At 37.9% G+C, this 21,239-nt stretch overlaps 2 protein-coding genes, 1 long non-coding RNA gene and 1 pseudogene across 3 annotated transcripts; 3 read left to right on the top strand and 1 right to left on the bottom strand.

Annotated features, from left to right (window-relative positions):
* Positions 1 to 3,296: 3,296 nt before the first annotated feature.
* On the top strand, positions 3,297 to 7,159 carry LOC140839636 (wall-associated receptor kinase-like 14). The gene is made up of 3 exons (XM_073206519.1): positions 3,297 to 4,324; positions 5,285 to 5,356; positions 5,508 to 7,159. Exons 1-3 carry the CDS (start codon positions 3,565 to 3,567, stop codon positions 6,779 to 6,781), a joined length of 2,106 nt encoding a protein of 701 aa, XP_073062620.1. The 5' UTR covers positions 3,297 to 3,564; the 3' UTR covers positions 6,782 to 7,159.
* A 1,333-nt stretch (positions 7,160 to 8,492) lies between these two features.
* LOC140839556 (uncharacterized) lies at positions 8,493 to 12,574 on the top strand (annotated as a pseudogene).
* Positions 12,575 to 16,698: 4,124 nt separating this feature from the next.
* LOC140839445 (BTB/POZ domain-containing protein At5g66560-like) lies at positions 16,699 to 19,572 on the top strand. The gene is made up of 4 exons (XM_073206193.1): positions 16,699 to 17,246; positions 17,345 to 17,414; positions 17,518 to 18,810; positions 18,887 to 19,572. The coding sequence occupies exons 1-4, from the start codon at positions 17,200 to 17,202 to the stop codon at positions 19,469 to 19,471; spliced, it is 1,995 nt and encodes a 664-aa protein (XP_073062294.1). The 5' UTR covers positions 16,699 to 17,199; the 3' UTR covers positions 19,472 to 19,572.
* On the bottom strand, positions 17,282 to 17,827 carry LOC140839519 (uncharacterized). Its single transcript, XR_012119749.1, has 2 exons — positions 17,688 to 17,827; positions 17,282 to 17,560 (listed from the first exon to the last, which is right to left on the bottom strand). It is a non-coding gene; the product is annotated as an uncharacterized lncRNA (long non-coding RNA).
* Positions 19,573 to 21,239: the final 1,667 nt, after the last annotated feature.

Below are 21,239 nucleotides of genomic sequence, written 5' to 3'. Positions count from 1 at the left end.
ATAATTTTTTTATGAAAAACTAACAATAAAATATTGGCAAAAACTTGTGTGAGACGGTCTCACGGGTCAAATTTTGTGAGACGGATCTTTATTTGGGTAATCCATGAAATAGTATTGCTTTTTATGCTAAGAGTATTACTTTTTTTGGTGAATATGGGTAGGATTGACCCATCTCACAGATTGATATCCGTGAGACGGTCTCACATGAGACCTACTCTAAAATATTTGGTGTAGCTCATAGATGTTGGTCAAAAAATTCTGTTCTCTAGGGTTATGACCTCATATTAACTAACCCCTCTTAAAGTAAAATAAAAATTATGATCGTTTCTAAACCAAAAATCATATTTATAGTGAACAGTAATATTTTTAATGAATTATATTGAATTAGGGATTTGTTTCACGAAATTGATTCCGAGAAAGTTTGTGTGTTAAATCTAACAGACATAAAATAAATTTTGAAAAATACGTTTATGAGTGCCAAGACATGATTTTCATTCAATCAATTAAACATGCCATTAATTGAAGACACGGTTAAAAATCTATTCCAATTTTTCGAAATTCTCTTCATTTTGCAAATTAAAAGAATCACATACATCTTCATAGATCTGCGATGAAATTAAGAGAACTAATCATTTAATTCTTTCATCGAAGAGGATACCACGTTGAGCGACGTGCGATGAAATCCATCTTCCGTTTTGATAAGCATTGGCTCCTTGAGACAGAGTGCAGAGATGTGATTATAAGGGGCTGGGATGCTACCGTTTTTAACAGCAGCTTAGTGGATCGATTATCAGAGTGCAAGCTCACAATTCAAGATTGGGCCAAGGGTAGAGCATCTAACATCCCAAAGCAACTAAAGTCCAAGCGACTCGAACTAAATCGGCTTCGAACTAGTGACAACTGGAACTTATCGAGCAACAGGGTCAAACAGCTGGAAGATGAAGTTGAGAAGCTTTCATCCCAAGAGGAACTATATTGGAGGCAGCGAAGCCGTATCTCTTGGCTTCGTGAAGGGGACAGGAACTCCAGATTTTTTCACCAGAAAGCTTCTCTCCGGAAAGTTCAGAACTCGATCCAGGGGTTAATTTCGGGTCATGGGGACTGGTGTACAGATAGTGTGGGAATGGGAAACATTGTTCTCGACTACTTTGGCAGACTATTCTCATCATCTAACCCAAATACCACAGCCCTGGATGCAGTGGCGGGGTTAGTAGCGCCGGCAGTGGACTCCTCTATGAATCGTTTTCTTACTGGTCCGTTCACTCCAAAAGAGATCCATCGAGCGCTATTTGATATGCACCCAGATAAAGCTCCAGGCCCGGATGGACTCCCAGCTCTATTCTATTAGAAATTTTGGGATGTCGTAGGGAATGATGTCACAGCAGCAGCCCTGCAAATTCTTAATGAGGGAGCACCGATTCATGAATGGAACGAGACTCTAGTTACACTCATCCCGAAAGTGCGAGATCCGAAGCTTATATCTGAATTTAGACCGATAAGTCTCTGCAATGTTGCTTACAAGATTGTCTCTAGGGCTATAACCAATCGGTTCCGCCCTATCCTCTCAAAAATCATTGGATCGTCTGAAAGTGCATTCATACCTGGCCGCCTGATCACAGATAATGTCATTTTGGGTTTTGAAATCTTACACTGGATGCGAAACAGGAAAGCAGGTAGGAGTGGTTATGCGGCTCTGAAGCTAGATATGAGCAAGGCATATGACCGTGTGGAGTGGGATTTCCTGCAAGCACTGATGAGTCGGCTTGGGTTTGATAATCGATGGATCGCCCTGATTATGAAATGTGTCAAGTCGGTATCCTATTCTTTCCGAGTCAACCAAGAGGTGGTGGGGCCGTTGACACCAGGTAGAGGACTACGACAGGGAGATCCGCTATCACCATATTTATTCGTGTTGTGTGCTCAAGGACTGTCAGCGTTAATCGACTCTTTTGAGGCGAGAGGGCTAATTAAAGGGGTGAAAATAGCAACGTCCAGCCCCCCAATTTCTCATCTATTTTTTGCCGATGACAGCTTGGTTTTCTTTCGGGCCACAATGGCGGAAGGGGCTTGGGTAAAAGATTGTCTGAACACTTATGAGAGAGCCTCGGGACAAACGATTAATTTTGCCAAATCCGCTCTATCCTTCAGCCCTAATACAAATCCGTTGGCCATCGAGTCGATCAAAACGCTACTTACTATTCCGGTTGTTCAACGCCACGATCTATATCTTGGTTTGCCTACGGTATCACTGAGAAGCAAGAGACTCCAATTCAAATATTTGGTGGAGAGGGTGGTGAAACGTATTCAAGGTTGGAGCCATAGATGTTGGTCAAAAAATTCTGTTCTCTAGGGTTATGACCTCATATTAACTAACCCCTAGTAAAATAAAAATTATGATCGTTTCTAAACCAAACATCATATTTATAGTGAACAGTAATATTTTTAATGAATTATATTGAATTAGGGATTTGTTTCACGAAATTGATTCCGAGAAAGTTTGTGTGTTAAATCTAACAGACATAAAATAAATTTTGAAAAATACGTTTATGAGTGCCAAGACATGATTTTCATTCAATCAATTAAACATGCCATTAATTGAAGACACGGTTAAAAATCTATTCCAATTTTTCGAAATTCTCTTCATTTTGCAAATTAAAAGAATCACATACATCTTCATAGATCTGCGATGAAATTAAGAGAACTAATCATTTAATTCTTTCATCGAAGAGGATACCACAGAATAATCGTCGGTAAGATTTATCATAATTTAAAGTAGATTCAAAATTAAAACATGTTTAAAGCGAAGCTTGTAATTTCAAATACGTGACACATAAAATATTAATTTTTCATGCAAATTACATGTGTTTTTTTTTGTTATGTTGTCGATGTTTTAGTCAATTGATTTATATTTTTTTTCGATTTTAATCAATTTCAATTGGAGTATTGACGTGACATCGAAAAATTATGATGTGTCATCGAGAAGCGGAAGTTGGGAGGACTCCAGTGAAAATAAAGGAAGATCGGAAAATATTAAATATGTATATTGCAAGTTAACCGATAATAGGACCAGGTAAAAAATTATAATTTCCCCATTTACAAAAAAATGTCCATACATAATTAGAACAATTATAAAATATATTTACCAAGAAAGAAGTCACGAGAAATCGCGTGGTTGTTCATCCTTCATGTGCTTCAGCACCTAACAGATAAACTTAGCCTGTTTATTGTATAAAAGTTTCTTCTTCTTCCACCACCCTGGTTTGCTTCTACGCATCAAAACCCCAGATTCTTGCAGCAGACGCCAAGGACAAGCTGGAGCAGAAGCCGTTGGAAGTTGGAACATTCAATAATCTGAAATGACAGAGCCATTACGTAAAAAAAAACATTGGAAAACATTTAATTTCTTCCTACCAATATCAACTGTACCCCTTTATTGCCACCATTAATTCTATCCATACAAGTCAACCTTCTCACCATCGCCATCTCCATTTTGATCTCCACCAGTAAATTTTTTACTGGGTTTTTTCCCTTTATTCTGATGGTAAATCCTCCAGTTCACCCACAATGAGTTTTCGCTTCTTCCCGATAGTTATCTGTTTAGTTCTCTCAGTTTTAGCTCGGTTCTCTTCTTCTCTGAGGATCAACTCAACCGGGTGCGATCATTCTTGCGGTAAAACCCGAGTGCCATATCCGTTTGGGTTCTCCGATGGATGTGAAATAAGGTTAAAATGTAGTAGCAAATCGGGAAAAGCTATGATAGGTGATTTTCTGGTTCAGAATTTGACGTCGGATCAGATTTTGGTCAGTGTTCCGGCTATGTGTCACCGTCCGATTAAAAAATTGTCCCAACTTTTCGGCGAGAACTTCGCGCCTACGTTGTATAACGGTCTTCTGGTGGAGAACTGCAGCTCCAGCCTGAATGATTGCGTGGTCCCGGGTAGGTTGATTCAGTCCGGAGTCAGTTTCGAGAGCTGCAATCGGGGGAACGATCTACACAATATAAGCTGTTATTCTGAGGGGATCGAAGATGCGTCGCAGTTTTTGGATTATGAGAAGGTTTTGAAAACAGGGAACTGCACTGTTTTGCTCTCTTCGGTCACGGTGCATATGGTTGGAGGTTTTGTTGCTGGGAACGGGAGCTCCGCCGTTTCTCTGGAGTTTCAGACGACGGAGCTGGGGTGGTGGGTTGCGGGGAACTGTAGTTGTCATCCAAACGCAACGTGCACACCGGTCTCCAATGGGGAGGAGCGGAAGGGGTTCCGCTGTGAGTGTACTGAAGGTTACACCGGAGATGGTTTTGCCGGTGGCGTAGGTTGTCGGAAAGGTCAGTTCATTTTCATTTAATTTAGTTTGTTATAATTTTTTGCATAAAATTGCATGTTGACTTTGGAAGGTGTGGAACTAGTCACTTGAAAGATGCTATATTATTTTATTTTATTTATGAAAAAATTTAAATGCCATCTTCCATTTTTTTAAATATGTTTATTTATTTTTTCTTTCAGCTAATTTATGGAATGTTTTTTTTTTGTGGGTAAGAGTTGTCTTTAACTAAAAAATCCCGTCCTCAACTTGGAACAGATGGCTTTGAGCCATTTTCAATTTATGGAAGTTGTCTAACTGTAAAAGAATGTGAAGAAATGATGACTTAACTACCGACCATGAATCTATATTCCATATCGGACTACGTATTTGGTCAAATAATCTATTTAGCCTTCCCTAGACAAAACTTGAAAATTATCTTATAATAATATTAGTTTTGGATTTTTTGGGTTAAAGAATGAAATCAGGAGAAAGCATCCACAGGTAGATGAACCAAATGGTACCCAAAATTTTATTCAACTATATTGGGAGGTTATATTTTCTTAAACTATTTAATTTCTTGATTTTTCAAGGTTGATTGGTTGTTATCTTCACATATATGTTGTCCTACTTTGTCCGAAAACAGTCGAGAAATTAGTAAAGGAGCATAGCCCATCCACTAGACTTAGATATAGATTCCTTTGAATATACAAGTTATTTATAAATTTCAAAAATTTAATCCAAAGAAGTCAAAAGAAATGAGAAGATATGGATTGCTAAATAAAGACATATACGGGTTAGTCTATATTCCATTCGAAGTGATTCTATCGATAGAAAGAGATCAATGAATCTCGGTAAAGAATGATGTGGAAATTACCGTGGCGTTAATATCCACGTCGGAATTATGGGATGACTTGTAAGATTTGAAAATACCTCCTATTTACGAAGTTGGTCTTCTGACGTTTTTTTTTTTTTTTTGTATCAGTTTCTCACTGCAGTACTTCAAGTCGTCTGTTGGGTAGATGTGGCGGAACCAAAGTACGCATTCTCATCGGAGGTACTTCTTTCGTACCTTTCTTCGCGCTAAATTTGATGCCATGCATCGCTCTAGCATCAAAGTTTCCTTTGTTCAGCCGTGCATCCATGATCCATCCATCCATCCATCCTTTGTACAGTAGTTGTATCATCACCAATATCTATTTTTGTAGGGATCATTGCCGGAGCCTCTTCAGTGGCCGGCCTGGCTTTCATCTGCTACTGCATAAAGAAACGTTCCAGATCTTTGAAAAGCCGGTTAACCATAAAGCGTTTAATCTCTGAAGTAGCAGGCAACTCCAGTGTCCCATTCTATTCATACAAAGAAATCGAGAGAGCAACAAATGGTTTCTCAGAAAAACAACAGCTGGGAACTGGTGCATTTGGCACGGTTTATGCAGGAAAACTCTACAACCAAGAATCGGTCGCAATTAAAAAGATAAGATATCGTGATCATGAGAGTGTCGAACAAGTAATGAACGAGATCAAGCTTCTGTCCTCTGTGAGCCATCCGGGTTTACTCCGTCTTTTAGGATTCTGCATCGACAATGGAGTGCAGATTCTAGTTTATGAGTACATGCCGAATGGGACTTTATCTCAGCATCTACAGAGAGAAAGGGGCACTGTACTTCCATGGACTGTTCGCCTCACCATTGCTGCTGAAACAGCTCGTGCTATTGCCTACCTTCACTCGGCCATGAATCCTCCAATATACCACAGAGACATAAAATCAAGTAATATACTCCTAGACTACAATTTCAAGTCGAGAGTAGCAGATTTTGGGCTATCCAGATTTGGCATGGTGGATGATTCCCACATTTCCACGGCCCCCCAAGGAACTCCTGGCTATGTCGATCCTCAGTATCATCAGAACTTCCATTTATCAGATAAAAGTGATGTCTATAGTTTTGGTGTTGTCCTTGTTGAGATAATCTCGGCAATGAAGGTAGTGGATTTTACCCGGCCTCACTGTGAGATCAATTTGGCTGCACTAGCAGTAGACAAAATTGGAAAAGGTCGTGTTGATGAGATAATAGATCCATATCTCGAACCAAATAGAGATGCTTGGACCCTTTCATCTGTACATAAAGTGGCCGAAATAGCATTTAGATGTCTTGCTTATCACCGGGACATGAGGCCTTCCATGATGGAGGTGGCAGATGAGCTAGAGCAGATTCGGATAAGTAGTTGGGCGCCGTTGGACGAGAATATACACATGGGATCATCAGTCGCCTCATCATGCTCATCACCCTACCATGGAAGTGAGAGATCTTTTAAAGCTTCAGCAACATTCAAGAAAACCCGGGTGCCGAGTTGGAGGCTGATTGTCCCGCAGAGAGAAGCAGAAGATGTGAAGGACAGTTCCCCAGTTTCTGTACAAGATTGCTGGTTGAGTAGCCCGAGCTCCCCCTCAACCAACACCTTATTGGCCAATGTCGTCCAGTAATTATATCATTGCATGTTTTAGCCGTCATTGTGTTATTTGTGTGCTGAGTTAGGGCAGTCCAAAGAGCAGAATGACTCGTGAATCTAATCGAGATATGCAGAACTACGATATATTTTGAAGAGGAGAAATGTATTGTCTTGCTCATGACGATGTCAGTCAAATTTTTTTTCCAAGTCTTTTATACTATAAATACAGACGAAATGCTTTTCCAATTTTCATTTAAATCTTGGAAGTTGGGCACATTTTGCAAGTGAAGTACATATGCAGAACACAAAGTACAGATAAATTCTTATATAAATTTCCAAGATTCCAGAATTTTACAGTTACGTTTCACATAGGCAAAACTAATAATTTTAAATACAATCACAACACGAACAACCAAAATGGCGTTCACAATCGAAGAAGCGATCACAAATCCGAGCAGCTCCGCCACAGACACCGCTCCAGCCTGCGCCAGATTGCTGGTCCTCAAGGCCTCCTCGATCTCCTTCTCCGCCATCTCTAATTTCTTCTCCGCGACTTCAATCTCCTTCTCCGTGGCCTCTAACCCTTCCTTCACTATCAGCTCCGCCTCCTCCTCCACCTTACGCAGGGCTTTCCGGAGCCCAAACAGCGGTGTATCCTAAGCTCTCGCGGGCATTTCCATCGCCGTCAATGCAGTGGTGGCGGCGAACAGAAGCAAGGACTGCCTCCTGGACGGAAGCGCCACCTGCGCATGCTTGCTAACGTGTGCCTTCTGGGGAGTGGGGTGCGCGGGGGGGATTTGTACGGCGGCGAGTGAACTTGTGGAGGCCATGGATTTCGTCTCGAATGTGATTCTCGATGGAGCTCCACGAAAACGTCATTCAGCGGTCTGATTTAGCGGGATTAGAGAGTAAAAAGACCAAAATATCCAGCATAAGCCTACGTTGGCAACTTGGAACACACATATTGTTATACGTATAAATAATAATAATAATTTTTTTTAAGCTAAAGCTAGCTAATATTAACGGATAACTGTTTCAGTATGTACAATATGATTCTAAAACATCATTTGGTAAATAGATCGTGAAATCAAATAATAAAAATGGATTACTCATGGATAATAAATCAAAATACAGATGATAGATGGATATATAACTCTAATTGTTATAAAACTCGAGTTAGACTGTCATGAAAACAAATAGATAAGCAATCAATGTGTCGTCTGTATCTAATTAAAACACATATAATAATGTAGGCACATGTTCCAAGCATGCATGTCGAGTGTGCTTCTTTTAGGACATGTTGTAGTCTTTGATATTTTTCGATGATCTTCTAGTTTCATAACGAAAATGTTGTGGCTATGACGAAAACTCACCTATCTTCCTATCATGTTTTTTTCCTATTTAAAATCTACGACAAAGAAAAGAGTTACCGACTTTCTTGATCGCCCCTCACTTGTCATAACTATGATTCAGATCAAGTCTTACCCCATATTGGATTTTTTCTATTCAAAAAAAAAAAACATTGGATTTTCAGTTCGTGCCATATGTACCTCGTAAAACAAGTGGATATAATATATTATTGGGCTGGGCCATAAGTTTGTATGTAATTTGCAAATTGGAGACAATATATTAGTCAAATTATGGGTTGGGCCGCCCTCAACAATTTGACTCTAAATCTCTGGTTGAATTAAATCCTTAATACGTCGTCGTTTTGTCGAGGATGCGCTTTTAATTACAAGGCTTTCCGTTTCTCTTTGGCGCGGTGAGGGTTTCTCATGTCTTCCATTTGAAACACAAAAGGAGCGAAAGGGTTTTCCAATATTCTCAAGCATGGTGGGAGAAGCCGCGAATTCTTCGGCCCAGGGTCCTGCCACTGACAAAAACCTCAATTCTGTGGAAGCTACCATCCAGTCGGGAGTCGATTTCGGGGGCGTCGAATCCACTTGCAATAACAGCAACAATGTGAGCAACGGAGAAAGCTCTGTTGTTGTATCTGGTGTTGGGCGCGCGAAATCGCTGGGATAGGCGGTGGAGTCTATGGTGCGTTGCTCTAATGCTTTTGAGGAACGTGATTATGCTGAAGCTACTGATTGCTTCAGTCGTGCCCTAGAAATCAGGTGACCAGAGCTCCAAGACTTATTGAGTCGTGTCACATTTCCTTTTGGTAGTTCTTGGTCAGAAATTGTTTTATGTTCTAAAAATCGATTATGATATTGAAATTGTATTCAGGGTTGCACATTTTGGTGAACTTGCTCCTGAATGTGTCAGTGCTTACTATAAGTACGGACGCGCACTTTTGTTTAAAGCTCAAGAAGAGGCTGATCCATTGGCTTCTATGCCCAAAAAAGAGGTGGTCTCTCAGGAAGATTGTGATAAAGATGATGAAGAGGCTGATCCCTTGGCTTCTATGCCCAAAAAAGAGGGGGTCTCTCGGGAAGATTGTGATAAAGATGGTTCTGTGGAAAGTTCTGTTAATGGTAGATCTTCTGCTACCTCAGTTTCTACTGTTGAACAAGAAGGAAGCACCAATGGTCTGGATGAAGTTACAGGTTGAATTTAGTGTTTAAATCGTCTATATTCACCGATTATTGAAATGGTCATTTAATGGATAATGAGTGGGTAAACTTAAAATGATCGTTACAATCCACCTGATTATATGCATATTTCATTTGTTTCATTGTTTAAATTATGTTACGCATGAAAAACTTCATAATTATCCTCTTATCAAGGAACTGCAATATGTGTACACATATATTTTTCAAAATTATGCATGAAGGGGGGTTGTGTTGATGAGAATCAATGACCTCTTCATTCATGGGGGAGTCTGCTGCCATTCCAACTGACACGTGGATAGGACAGTGATGTTGCTGAAATCGGTGATGCTCATTGGGAGGTCGGATTTCACTGGTGGAGTCGGTTCAAACCTTCGAAGGGTGGTTGGGAGGTCGGATCTTCACCTTGGGAGCTCGGATCAAACACCTCGAAATCAAGAAACACAAACAAGAGTGTTAGAAGGGGGCCAGAAAGTTGTTCCGGCGTAGCCCCTCCGACGCTCAAGTCAGAGAACAGAAAACTGAGAGAGAGTAATGTGTGTGCAGACAGAATGTGAATATATGAATTGAATAAAACAATGAACGGAACCTGGTATTTATAGGAGAACAATAGAGTCCTAGTTTGGCAGATTAGGATCTTTAGAATCTTCGGAAGATTTGATTAGATCTTGCCCAGATTTGATTTAGATATCGTGCCAGATTTAATTAGATCTTTAATGGGCTTTACCTTTCTGGGCTTTGATCTCTGTGGGCTACGCGCTTAATATCTGAGTAAGACCTCTCGTAGGTATGAGCCCGCCTGAAGCCAGGACCTTATGGGAGCTCGGCTCGGGAGCTCGGCAGAGGATCTCCAATCGCCCCGATATTACCTTCTTGGAGGTCGGCTCGGCTTGGGAGGTCGGCCAAGGAGCTCGGCGTGGGAGGTCGGCTGACCTCCCCGATCGACGGAACTGCTGTTATGGGAGGTCGGCTGGGATGACCTTGGGAGGTCGGCATGGGAGCTCGGCGTCGGAGGTCGGCGTGGGAGATCGGCTGACCTCCCCGATCGACGGAACTGCTGTTATGGGAGGTCGGCTGGGATGACCTCCCAGATGACCTCCCGCGCTTCCCTGAATGCCGAGTTCTCAATTAGATGGGCTACCGAGAGCGGGCCGAGCCCATCCTCAATCCGGGGGTATCAGACAGGTTAATGTGGTGCTATCAATTTCTCAAATTCCAGTTGTACCAATTGAGTAATCCATCTTTTGGGATTTCTTGTTTAACTTCTCGGGGAGGGTGGATGTGTATAATCTCTTAAAGATGCAGTTATATAGGATTTTGAGGAATTATGTAGATATGGATGTGTATAATCCTTTAAAGTTGCAGTTAGTTAAAGTTGCAGTTATATATGATTTTGAGGAGTTATGTATATTTGGTGTACCTAGTTTTCTTCAGCGACATTTGTTTGGAGCATGAAATGCATTTTTGCTCGTGGCTTTCTTCTTCTTCTTCTTCTTCTTCTATATAACAGTAGAAGGGAAGAATGAAGAAGAAGACGAAAGTGATGCTGAAGACCTAGCTGATGGTGATGAAGATGAATCTGACCTGGATTTGGCATAGAAGATGCTAGATGTTTCTAGGGCAATTGTTGAGAAGCACTCCGGGGAAACTACGGAAAATGTGGATATCTTGTCTGCCTTGGCAGAAGTAGCTTTGGAAAGAGGTTTGCAATTTGTTTAAGTGATTGCTATCATGACTATATATTTAAATAGCTTGGTTATGTGGTCATTTTTTACTCACTATAGAAACTTTCTGCTTTGTCCAGAGGATATTGAAACTTCACTTAGTGACTACTTGAAATCCCTGTCCATTTTGAAGTGCCTGGTTGAACCTGACAGTCGGCTTATAGCTGAGTTGTATCCTTTACAAAGTTGAACATTGCAGCCCAAAAGTATTTTTTTGCAAGTTTGAGGGCTTATGATGGATTAGCATTAGGTGTGTCACCCGGGTTTTAAAATCATTTTTTAAACCTATCTCACAATTGGTTCGTGAAGATTTCTTAACATGAGAACCAAGAAATTTTAGGGTATGCCTGTGTTTGGAAATTGGTTCTAAACCTGCAGAAGCTGTTCCATATTGCCAGAAGGCTATTTCGGTTTGCAAGTCTAGACTGCAGCGACTTACAAATGAAATAAAAATCTGTCAAGTATCTGCTGCGAAGACGCCGGCTGCCTCTGAATCAAGAGAACTTGTTCCACCATCTTCTGACGCATCTCAGTCAGGTGATCACATGGCTCACAAAGAATCTGAGATTGACACAGTGACTGGTCTGTGTGATGAACTAGAAAAGAAGGTAAGCATTAATCAAATATCGACAATTCTTTGAGAAGCTTTGCCATTGTATTTACTTGTTTCCTTATTGCAGCTAGAAGATCTTCAGCAGCTTGCTTGAAACCCAACATCGATCCTCTCAGGCATCTTAGGGATGATGTCTGAAAAAGCAAAGACTTTTGAGAAAAGTGCAGTTTCAGTAGCAATGAACTCTTCTCAGATGGATACAGCCAACACTGTTGGAATCACGGAGTCTCCAACTGTTTCCACTGCTCATTCAAATAACACTTCTGTTGTTACTCATCTGGGGGTTGTTGGAAGAGGAGTCAAGCGAGCGGTCATGAGTTCGACCACCGAGTCTGGGCCAACTAAGAAGCCTTCAATTGATCCATCATCAAATAATAGCGGTGGCAGTACCTCTTGAACCTTCAGTGCTGACCAAGGAGATGATTTAATGGTCACCTCGGTAATGGTTTATCATGTACAAAAGTGGATCATGAAAATATATGTGAATCTGAGTGTCACAATTGTTCATTGTTGTTTGCTTTCTCTTTCAACGTTAAGGCTGTTTTAACCTCGTACCTTCTTGTGTAGCCATAGTTTGCGTTCTACTAGTTTTACACTTTTACTGACTCATCGTCGAGAAGTGACCGGTGTTTGTACCTTCTGCTTATGATGCTTGTACGTATGACTGTAGTTCACACAGGCCAGAAGGTCAATAGTCGCAAGTGTCCCGTTTCGATTTTATTCCATTGGCTAAACTGGAAAATAGTCAACTTGTTCATCTTTTAGTTGCTTACAATATAAAAAGAATTATAGTAATTGAACTTGAATGTTTGTGTTCTTTTATTCGACTCAAGTTATCCAGTCCTATGATAGATACGCATAAAATGTTGTAAATATAAGAGAAATATTTTGACTGATTTTATTTTTTTGAGTAAATATTTTAACTGATTCTGAATGAATGGTGAGTGTAATATTTGTGTTAGTATTTTACAGAATAAATGCATGATCATTATCACGTCTTACTCATGAACATTTGAAAATTTGAATTTTATATTGAAAGAATATCTTTATATTTAATACATAATATTGTTAGATACTACTTTATAATTGTTTTGTTCTATTTATTATTGTTATTCAAATTGAAAGGTATTAGAGGTTTATATATGGTTTTATATTGTACCCTTTTAGGTAGATAGAATTATCTTGTTTTTAATTTATTACAATGCATATGATATTGCAAAAGAATTTATGATAAATTTACTAATTTACGTACGAAAGTGTTTCAATCCTATTCGAATTTTATTATAAGAAATGTTATTTCAATTTTATCCGAAATTTGAATCATTATACTACTTCTGATACAAAAAATTTGTAAATTTGTAACAATCCAAAATTTTGGTGATGGTTAGTCAAAATTTAATTAATTAATTTAAATAATAATGATAATAAAAAAATTATTTGGTTTAGTAAAAGATTTGACATCGAAAAACAATTTGTCATAAACATTAATCTATTTAATATCTAAAAAGACTGCGATGACATAAATAAAAATGGTTCTAAATAATAATAATTATTTAATTATATAAAAAGAATTTTTTATATAGATATTACATCATAAAGTGTGTTTCATATTTTATGGAGCATGTTGTTCAAGATATTTGAATTTTTGTAAATATTAGTTCTTGAATTGTTAACGATGAGGTACAACTGATCGATTGAAAATGAATGACTGAAGCTCTGGACAATGGTTTATGTATCGGATTGCTAGTTTACTGGGCAACGCGACCTATGCCTGGAAAGTGAGTCCAATGAGTTAAAACTCTTGTATATGGTTCATCTGAACAGATTGGTTTTGGTACATTGGCTCGTAATAATCAATTCTATGAATATCACTTGAGTACGTGGGAAAAAGTGATATGCCGAATATTGGTGAGATCCACTTCTTTAATCCATGATATCTACTTCAGAATTTTGAACAGTCATTTCATTTCATTTGACAAAATATTTTCATAATACTACGTTATATATATTGAATTATTGTACTGATATATGATCGTTTGAATTGTTATAAATATATACGAGCTCAGTTTATTCCCTCACCAAATCTCAAAAGACTTAACTCCTATTTTATTTTTATATTTTTTTTTAAATTCCTGATACAAGATTTCGAATATGATGAAAATTGAGAAAATGTATATATTGGTTTAGCAAGACTATGATTTTTCTTTAGAATTTGTATTTTTATTATCTTTTGTAAAATCGATGATTGTGAATGTGTTCGCCATTGTAAGTTAAAATGACATGACAATCTTATAATTGAGGGTCACAAAATATTATAAAACAACGGTTTTTAAATAATTGCAGTTATATTAATTTGATACTTATATTTTAACTAAATATTTTAAAAAATCTCTTAAAAATTCATTTCTAAAGCTTTTAATATTTTTATGATCCCTTGAGTTTTTATATAAATATTATTTTACAACCAAACAAAATCTATACAAAAACATACTAATTAATACCCCACATAACATGTGCATAGGAATACTAGTTTATTATTAAATATATGAAATAAGGCTAGTTAATGATTTACATTCTAGTCATATTTATGAATTATTTGCTGTCGGGTATTTTTTAAATATGCATTTATTATAACAAAAAAATTTACACTAGAATTTGTGGAATGTTACAAATGTGAGAGTGATTACGTGGTTGATGTAAGAAGGAACATGCAGTTTGGATTCGTTGGTTGCTACGTATGTGGTTCATTAATAATCCATTCCCGATGAAAAGTCGCACACTTTCATGTTAGACTATAACTACTTTCGTTTCATCTTCTTTGGATTCACGTTCCCTAAAATGTTCTCAGCTACGTAAAATACGTCTAAAGTAAAAAAAAAAATCAATTATATATCGGGTCTTTTTTATTAAATGTGATTTTTTTTGGTCTATTTGTGTGTTATTTTAAAGACAAAATTTTGTGTGAAATGGTCTCACGGCTCGTATTTTATGAGACGGGTCTTTATTTGGGTTATCCATGAAAAAGTATTGTTTTTTATGCTAAGAGTATTACTTTTTATCGTGAATATCGATATGATTAACCCGTCTTACAAATTCCGATTCGTGAGACGGTCACATATGAAACCCACTCTATTTTAAATGATTTGGTTTTTGGTCTCGATATTCTATAAACTTGTAATTTGTTTATTTGGCTCACAAAGTGTTTTTATTCAATTTACTCATAGTTATCTATTGGATCTTTTATTATTTAAATTAAAATTTGTATTTGTTTTCCGAAAAAATCAATTATTTATGTATTGTTATTTGGCAAAAATTTGTGTGAGACGGTCTTACGTGTTGTATTTTGTGAGACGTATCTCTTATTTGGGTCATCCATGAAAAAGTATTATTTTTTATGCTAAAAATATTACTTTTTATTGTTAATATGGATAGGGTTGACCCGTCTCACAGATAAAGATTCATGAGACGGTCTTACAAGAGACATACTCTTCTTATTTTAATGATGATTCTTTTGTTTGTATTATATAGACACTCATTTATGACTCGTTATATTAAACTTAGAGAGTTAGTTCATTAAGTGTTTATGTCATTTTTGATAATTTAATAATTTACGTAACATATTAGATATTTGTTAATTTTTTTTTTTGTTTGTTAATATTTTTCTTATTTTTTTTATTAATATATACATATTAATTACGTTTTGAAAAACATTCAATTCATCATCTGATCTGATGGACTTCACTTATTTTTATTTTAAATTCAGATAATTAATTACACACACAAACATATATTATATATATATATTCGGGTTGGATGAAATGTACACCAAAAGTAGTGTGTGTGTGTGTGTGTATATATATATATATATATATATATATATATATATATATATATTCGGGTTGGATGAAATGTACACCAAAAGTAGTGTGTGTGTATATATATATATATATATATTCGGGTTGGATGAAATGTACACCAAAAGTAGTGTGTGTAAATTTAGGGGAGTATGCTTGGCCTTGTGCAGGGTGCCAACTTTATAATAATAATAATAATAACATTTTCACGGGGGTTTGCGCTCTCACTCACACTCCTTCCCGTTACTACATATTTATTTATAGCCGTAATAATTACACTTGCTCAGCATTAGATTACCAATTTTAAGGGAATTGTGTTTGTTAATACTGTACAAAAAATGAAGTTGGAGTGTGAGAATACCTTTTTGAAGTGCCAATAACACATCTCTAAATCTAATCTTATTGGTAACATGATATTCTACGTGTCTCATGTATTTAGGCTTGTATGTGTTTCGCATACATTAAAACGTTATTGGAAAAGTAAATTTTAAATGAATAAATTAGTAATGTGAGATTCCATGTTTAAATTTTTTTAAAATTTGAGAGTCCTGTGGGAGTGGGAGATTAAATGAGAGACAGGCGGGCAGAGAGTTAATGTGCATTCAAGGAAGTGTACGGTGAGTAGATGTCAAAATTAATGCCAAGAACCGAGATTCCATGATCAACAAGTGTCATTCACGCTAATACATGTGAGCTAAAATTTGGTTCACGGGGTATGTTTGACCAACCTAATTTCAAAAGCTCAGAGATTTCGTGTTCAGGTGTGTTCAAATTTAATAAGAGGCATATGGCAGGAGCAAGGTGTAATATTTGAGGCATATATATATATATATAATTTATTTTTCATATATATATACAGTATATACATATATATATATATGTATATATATATATGAAAAATAAATTTTATTATAATTGGATTTCGGACGATAAGATAGGGAAGTTATATAAGCGATAGGTAGAAAGAAAGATCTATATTATTAATATTTTATTCAACTTACAAAATCTTTAAATTTTAAGAGGCATGATCTCAATTGTTATGTGATATGTCCAACCTAAAAAGCAAAATGGACTGAACATGAAGTTTTGATGAGTTCAAGCTCATGAGATATACTAATCATGGATCTTTTATGGCCTAAAATAACGGAAAAAGAACACTACAGATACCTAACAACTCATGATGATTATCATCATAATTACAGCAAGAAAATGTTTCTTTCTTCATTTTGAAACCCAAAAAATGCTTCTTGTAAAGTAGAAATAATTCAAAATCGCACTTTGTATCTCAAAATCCAACCGACCACTTTTTCGATCTTTCCCATTCACTCTACAGTTCAGGCATAGAAGTACAGGAAAAGAGGGAAGATTCTGGTATATTAATTTGATTCAATAAAAAAAAAACCCCACCCCCAAAAATAAAAGAAATGACCAATCAATCCAAATTCGAAAACCCATTATCTTTGAACTTTAATAATTTACCTTTCTCGATTTCTGCTCGGAGCAACATTTGTCTGTTTCAAAGTTTCTTGAATTTCTTCCTCCATCTCTCCCTTCAAATACAAACAAGTGAACTTCCCCCCTTTTAGTTTTCCACAAACATAATCATTCCACGAGACCCAGAAACTCAGAAATTGAAGCTCATTTTTAGTACTCATTGCACACGTAGTCAAGTCGAATACCCTTTACCTCTGCATGATTCTTGCTTGAATATGTTGAAGCCGGCATCAGAAACAGCGGGTTCCAAAGGGCAGGCATGGTTGTTAGCTCAAACTCCCACACTCTGAACTCAGATTTCTTTATTTTCTCGTTGCCTTTCCAAATCTTGCTTCTCTAATCTCTGTGCATTGGTTGCAGGTTTTGCACAACAGGGTTGCCGAGTGACGTCATAATCGAAGTTATTGACATGACTTTTCATCTTCACAAGGTCAAGTTTCCTCGAATACCTCAGAAGTGGTGTCATATGTTGAACACTTTCACTGATATTCTTGTTTTCTTGTGTTTTAAATCTGGATGAACCCAATTTTCAGTTCCCTCTGATGTCAAAAAGTAGGAAGCTTCACGACCTGATAACTGAAGAAGAGAAAAACCAACCAAGAATCACAAAAGTCCAAAACCCATATGAATCCAGAAAGAAAATTGACAGCGATAATCAAGAAGATCAAGACATTGAAGAGGACGAGGAAGAGTGTCACATCACCTTCCCAGATTTTCCGGGGGGTTCTGAATCTTTTGAAACCGCCGCGAAATTCTGTTACGGCGTGAAAATAGATCTCTCGGCCACCAATGCCGCCGCCCTCCGTTGTGCCGCTGAATACTTACAGATGACTGAAGAGTTTTCGGCAGACAATCTCATTTGGAGAAGTGAGATTTTTCTGTCCCAATCTGTGTTCAAGAATATCAAACATTCTGTTAAAACGCTATCCTCTTGCGAGAAGCTGTTGCCGATGGCGGAAGATCTCGGCATTGTTTGGGGATGTATAGAGGCCATTGCCACCAAAGCCGCCACCGTAGACCCTTCGCTGTTCGGATGGCCGGTGAATGATGAAGCTCTAACCAACATAGGGGTGCATGAAGCTAGAGGGAGTGCGGAATTCAGTAGAGGAGGAGCAGCAGCAGGTGGGGATTCATGGTTAGATGAGCTATGGCTTTTGAGTCTTCCGATTCTCAAGCGCTTGATTTTCGCCATGAAAAATTTGAATTCGAGCTCAGAAATTATCGAGAGCTGTTTGATTTCCTACGCGAAAAAGTACATTCCCGGAATCTCTCGCACAACTAATAAGCCATCGTCCTCTTCTAGGGTTCCAACAGAGAACGAACAGAGAGAGCTTCTAGAGACGATTGTTTCTCATCTCCCTGCATATAAAACCTCGCACTCGAATCTGTCGTCAAAAACGACGAGATTTTTGTTCGGATTGCTGCGAACTGCGTATATTTTGAATGCTTCGGGGGATTGCAGATCAGCACTGGAGAAGATAATCGGATCACAACTAGAACACGCCACCTTGGATGACTTGCTTATTCCGAGCTACTCGTACTTGAATGAAACGTTGTACGATGTCGATTGTGTGGAAAAGATTTTACAATATTTTCTTCAAGGAACTGGAGAGAGATCGGTAGATAGAATAGGTGGAGATGAGAGTGGTAATCACAGATCGGCGGCGTTAATTCTGGTGGGAAAGTTGCTAGATGGATACCTATCGGAAGTTTCTTCCGACTCTAATTTGAAGCCGGAGAAATTCTACGACCTCGCCGTTGCGCTGCCGAATCACGCCAGAATATTCGACGACGGACTTTATCGAGCCGTCGATGTTTATCTCAAGGTAAACAATTACATCAAATCAATCACCGAAACTACGTATTTCAATACTCAATCCAATGTTTTGCGAATTTATGCAGGCTCACCCTTGGTTATCAGAAGCAGAGAGGGAGAAGATTTGCGGTGTGCTGGATTACCAGAAACTCACTCTAGAGGCGTGCACTCATGCAGCTCAGAACGAGCGTCTGCCTCTTAGGGCGGTGGTTCAGGTGCTGTTCTTCGAGCAGCTTCAGCTCCGCCATGCCATCGCAGGTACAAATTATATCTCCTCCGACGCAGGAACCTCGGCGGAGTTGTCTCGGCCGTCCATCGAGAACGGAGGAAGAGTGAAGGCAGTGGAGGACGACGCGGATGCGTCTGAGGCGATCTCGCCGGAGGAGAGACGGACGTGGAGAGCGGCGGTGAACGAGAACCAGGTGCTGCGCGTGCGCGTGAATAGCATGAGGACTCGGGTGCACGAGCTGGAGCGGGAGTACTGCACCATGAAGAAGGCGATCGAGAAAATAGAGATGGTGGACCCAAAAAGACACGTGGGGAGAGGCAGTTGGCTGTCGAAATTCGGGTGCAAATTTAAGAGCCAGGTGTGCGATTCGCATGAACGGGCGGCGGCGGCGGCGGAGACAAGGAAGGGCCGCAGCCACCGCCCGGCCGCCATGAAAAATTGATTCAAATTTCTTCATTTGTTTAATTGTGTAAATACTTGTCATAGATTTCTTAATGTCTTATTCCGTATGAAATATTCTGTTTTTTTTTATATAAAAAAAATCGCACGCTAATTTTAAGTTTTGATTTATTTCAATTTGGACAATTGACATTTAAAAATGATCGCGGTCTTTTTATTATCTAAATGTAAAAATTAAAATACTATAAAATAAGTCATAAAAGAAATTTATTATTCAAACGATCGATGAGTTTGTATAACTTATTTTAGCAACATCGAGAGATGATAATCTAGAACAAAATTATGTTTTACGCTCGTTACATGGTGAACTGCACAATGAGAAACACTATTTATTGACCGAGCCAACAACAAGGCGATTTGGTTTAGGTTAGAAGCTGCAAATGGAACGAAGTTTTGCGAGCTACTCGGAGCTCGACTCGATAAAAAGTTTGTTTGAGATCATTCGTTGAGATTATCGAGTCGAACTCGAGCTCGAGCTTAAAGATATTCGGTTCGTAAGCATGTTCGCGAGCTCGACTAGTTTGTTATGCTTTGAGTGTACAATAATAACTTTCACTGTCTCATATCAAAGTTTTAGTGTAAAAGAAGTGAACGAAAGTCTATAAAATGAGAAGTTTAACTGCTTAAACCATCATATCTTAGTTGACCTATGACTAAGAATGCTCGATTAGTTCAAAAATGAGCTTGTTTAACGAGCTCGAAAATGATCTTATTTAAAGAGTTAAGAAAAGAGCTGAACTCGAGCTAAACTCGTTAAACATGATAAACGGGCTATTAACGACTTGAGCTATTCACGAACTTAATAATATTAAAAAAAGCTGAGCTCGAGACTCATGATAAAAGTTCAAACTGAGCTCGAGTCTATATAAATTGAGCTTGAGCCTAATACTATCCTCTTGTCTACTTGCGTAACCACAATAAGGGAGACGGTTTCCACAATGTAATCAAACGATTCTTGAAAAACTCATGGTAATATATATTTTTGCCTAATCAGAATATTTTTATTAGAGGACAAATAAATAAGTAAGAAAAGTTTATTCATTATTTTGTGTTGGCGGGGTACAAATTTGGAATCTAGTGTAGAAGCCAGAAGGTCGCGGCTTTTAAGAAAGTGGACACAGTGATTTTCTGGCCAGTATAGTTCAAACGGCATTTTGCATGGCCTTGTACCTGCATGGTCATTGACCATTTTGAAGAAATCGTGAAGCTTCGATCTTTATAAATTTCAAAGGAATTCGTATGTTATTTTGAAAACGAATGAGTTTGTTTTAAGTTTTTGCTTTTAGTTTTTCAAGCCCTAACGTGGCTTTTATCATTTTTTTTTTCATTTTATGCCATGTTCTGAATTCAGAATGCATCAAGAACTGAAAAATGTAGAGGTCATTTCACCGTCCCATTGGCCTCACATCCGAAAAGAACAAAAAATGGAAAAAAATTGTTGATTAATATTGAAAAAGACCAAAATTATGAATATACAAATATATGCAATCAGAACTGTGATTTACCGAGCAAAAATAGCACGTTTTCAAGCTTTTTGGTTTCCATTCACATGAGATGAGAATGTGTAATATTTTGAAAAGTTTACATGGGACCAAATGAAAAACTTTAGCCATGGTGAACTTGTTTTGTATGACCAAAAATGTTCTTGTTGATTGATCAAGAACCAGCAACTAGAAGTCCTTGGAAATTAGCAGAGAAAATTTAGAACCATATATATCTTTTCAAGTTCCTATACTCGTATTTGTCAATAT

Source organism: Primulina eburnea, chromosome 1 (assembly GCF_022965805.1).
Source record: "Primulina eburnea isolate SZY01 chromosome 1, ASM2296580v1, whole genome shotgun sequence".
Lineage (NCBI taxonomy): Eukaryota > Viridiplantae > Streptophyta > Magnoliopsida > Lamiales > Gesneriaceae > Primulina > Primulina eburnea.
The sequence above is the reverse complement of the archived record's forward strand: the minus strand, read 5'-3'. Positions and strand labels throughout refer to the sequence as shown.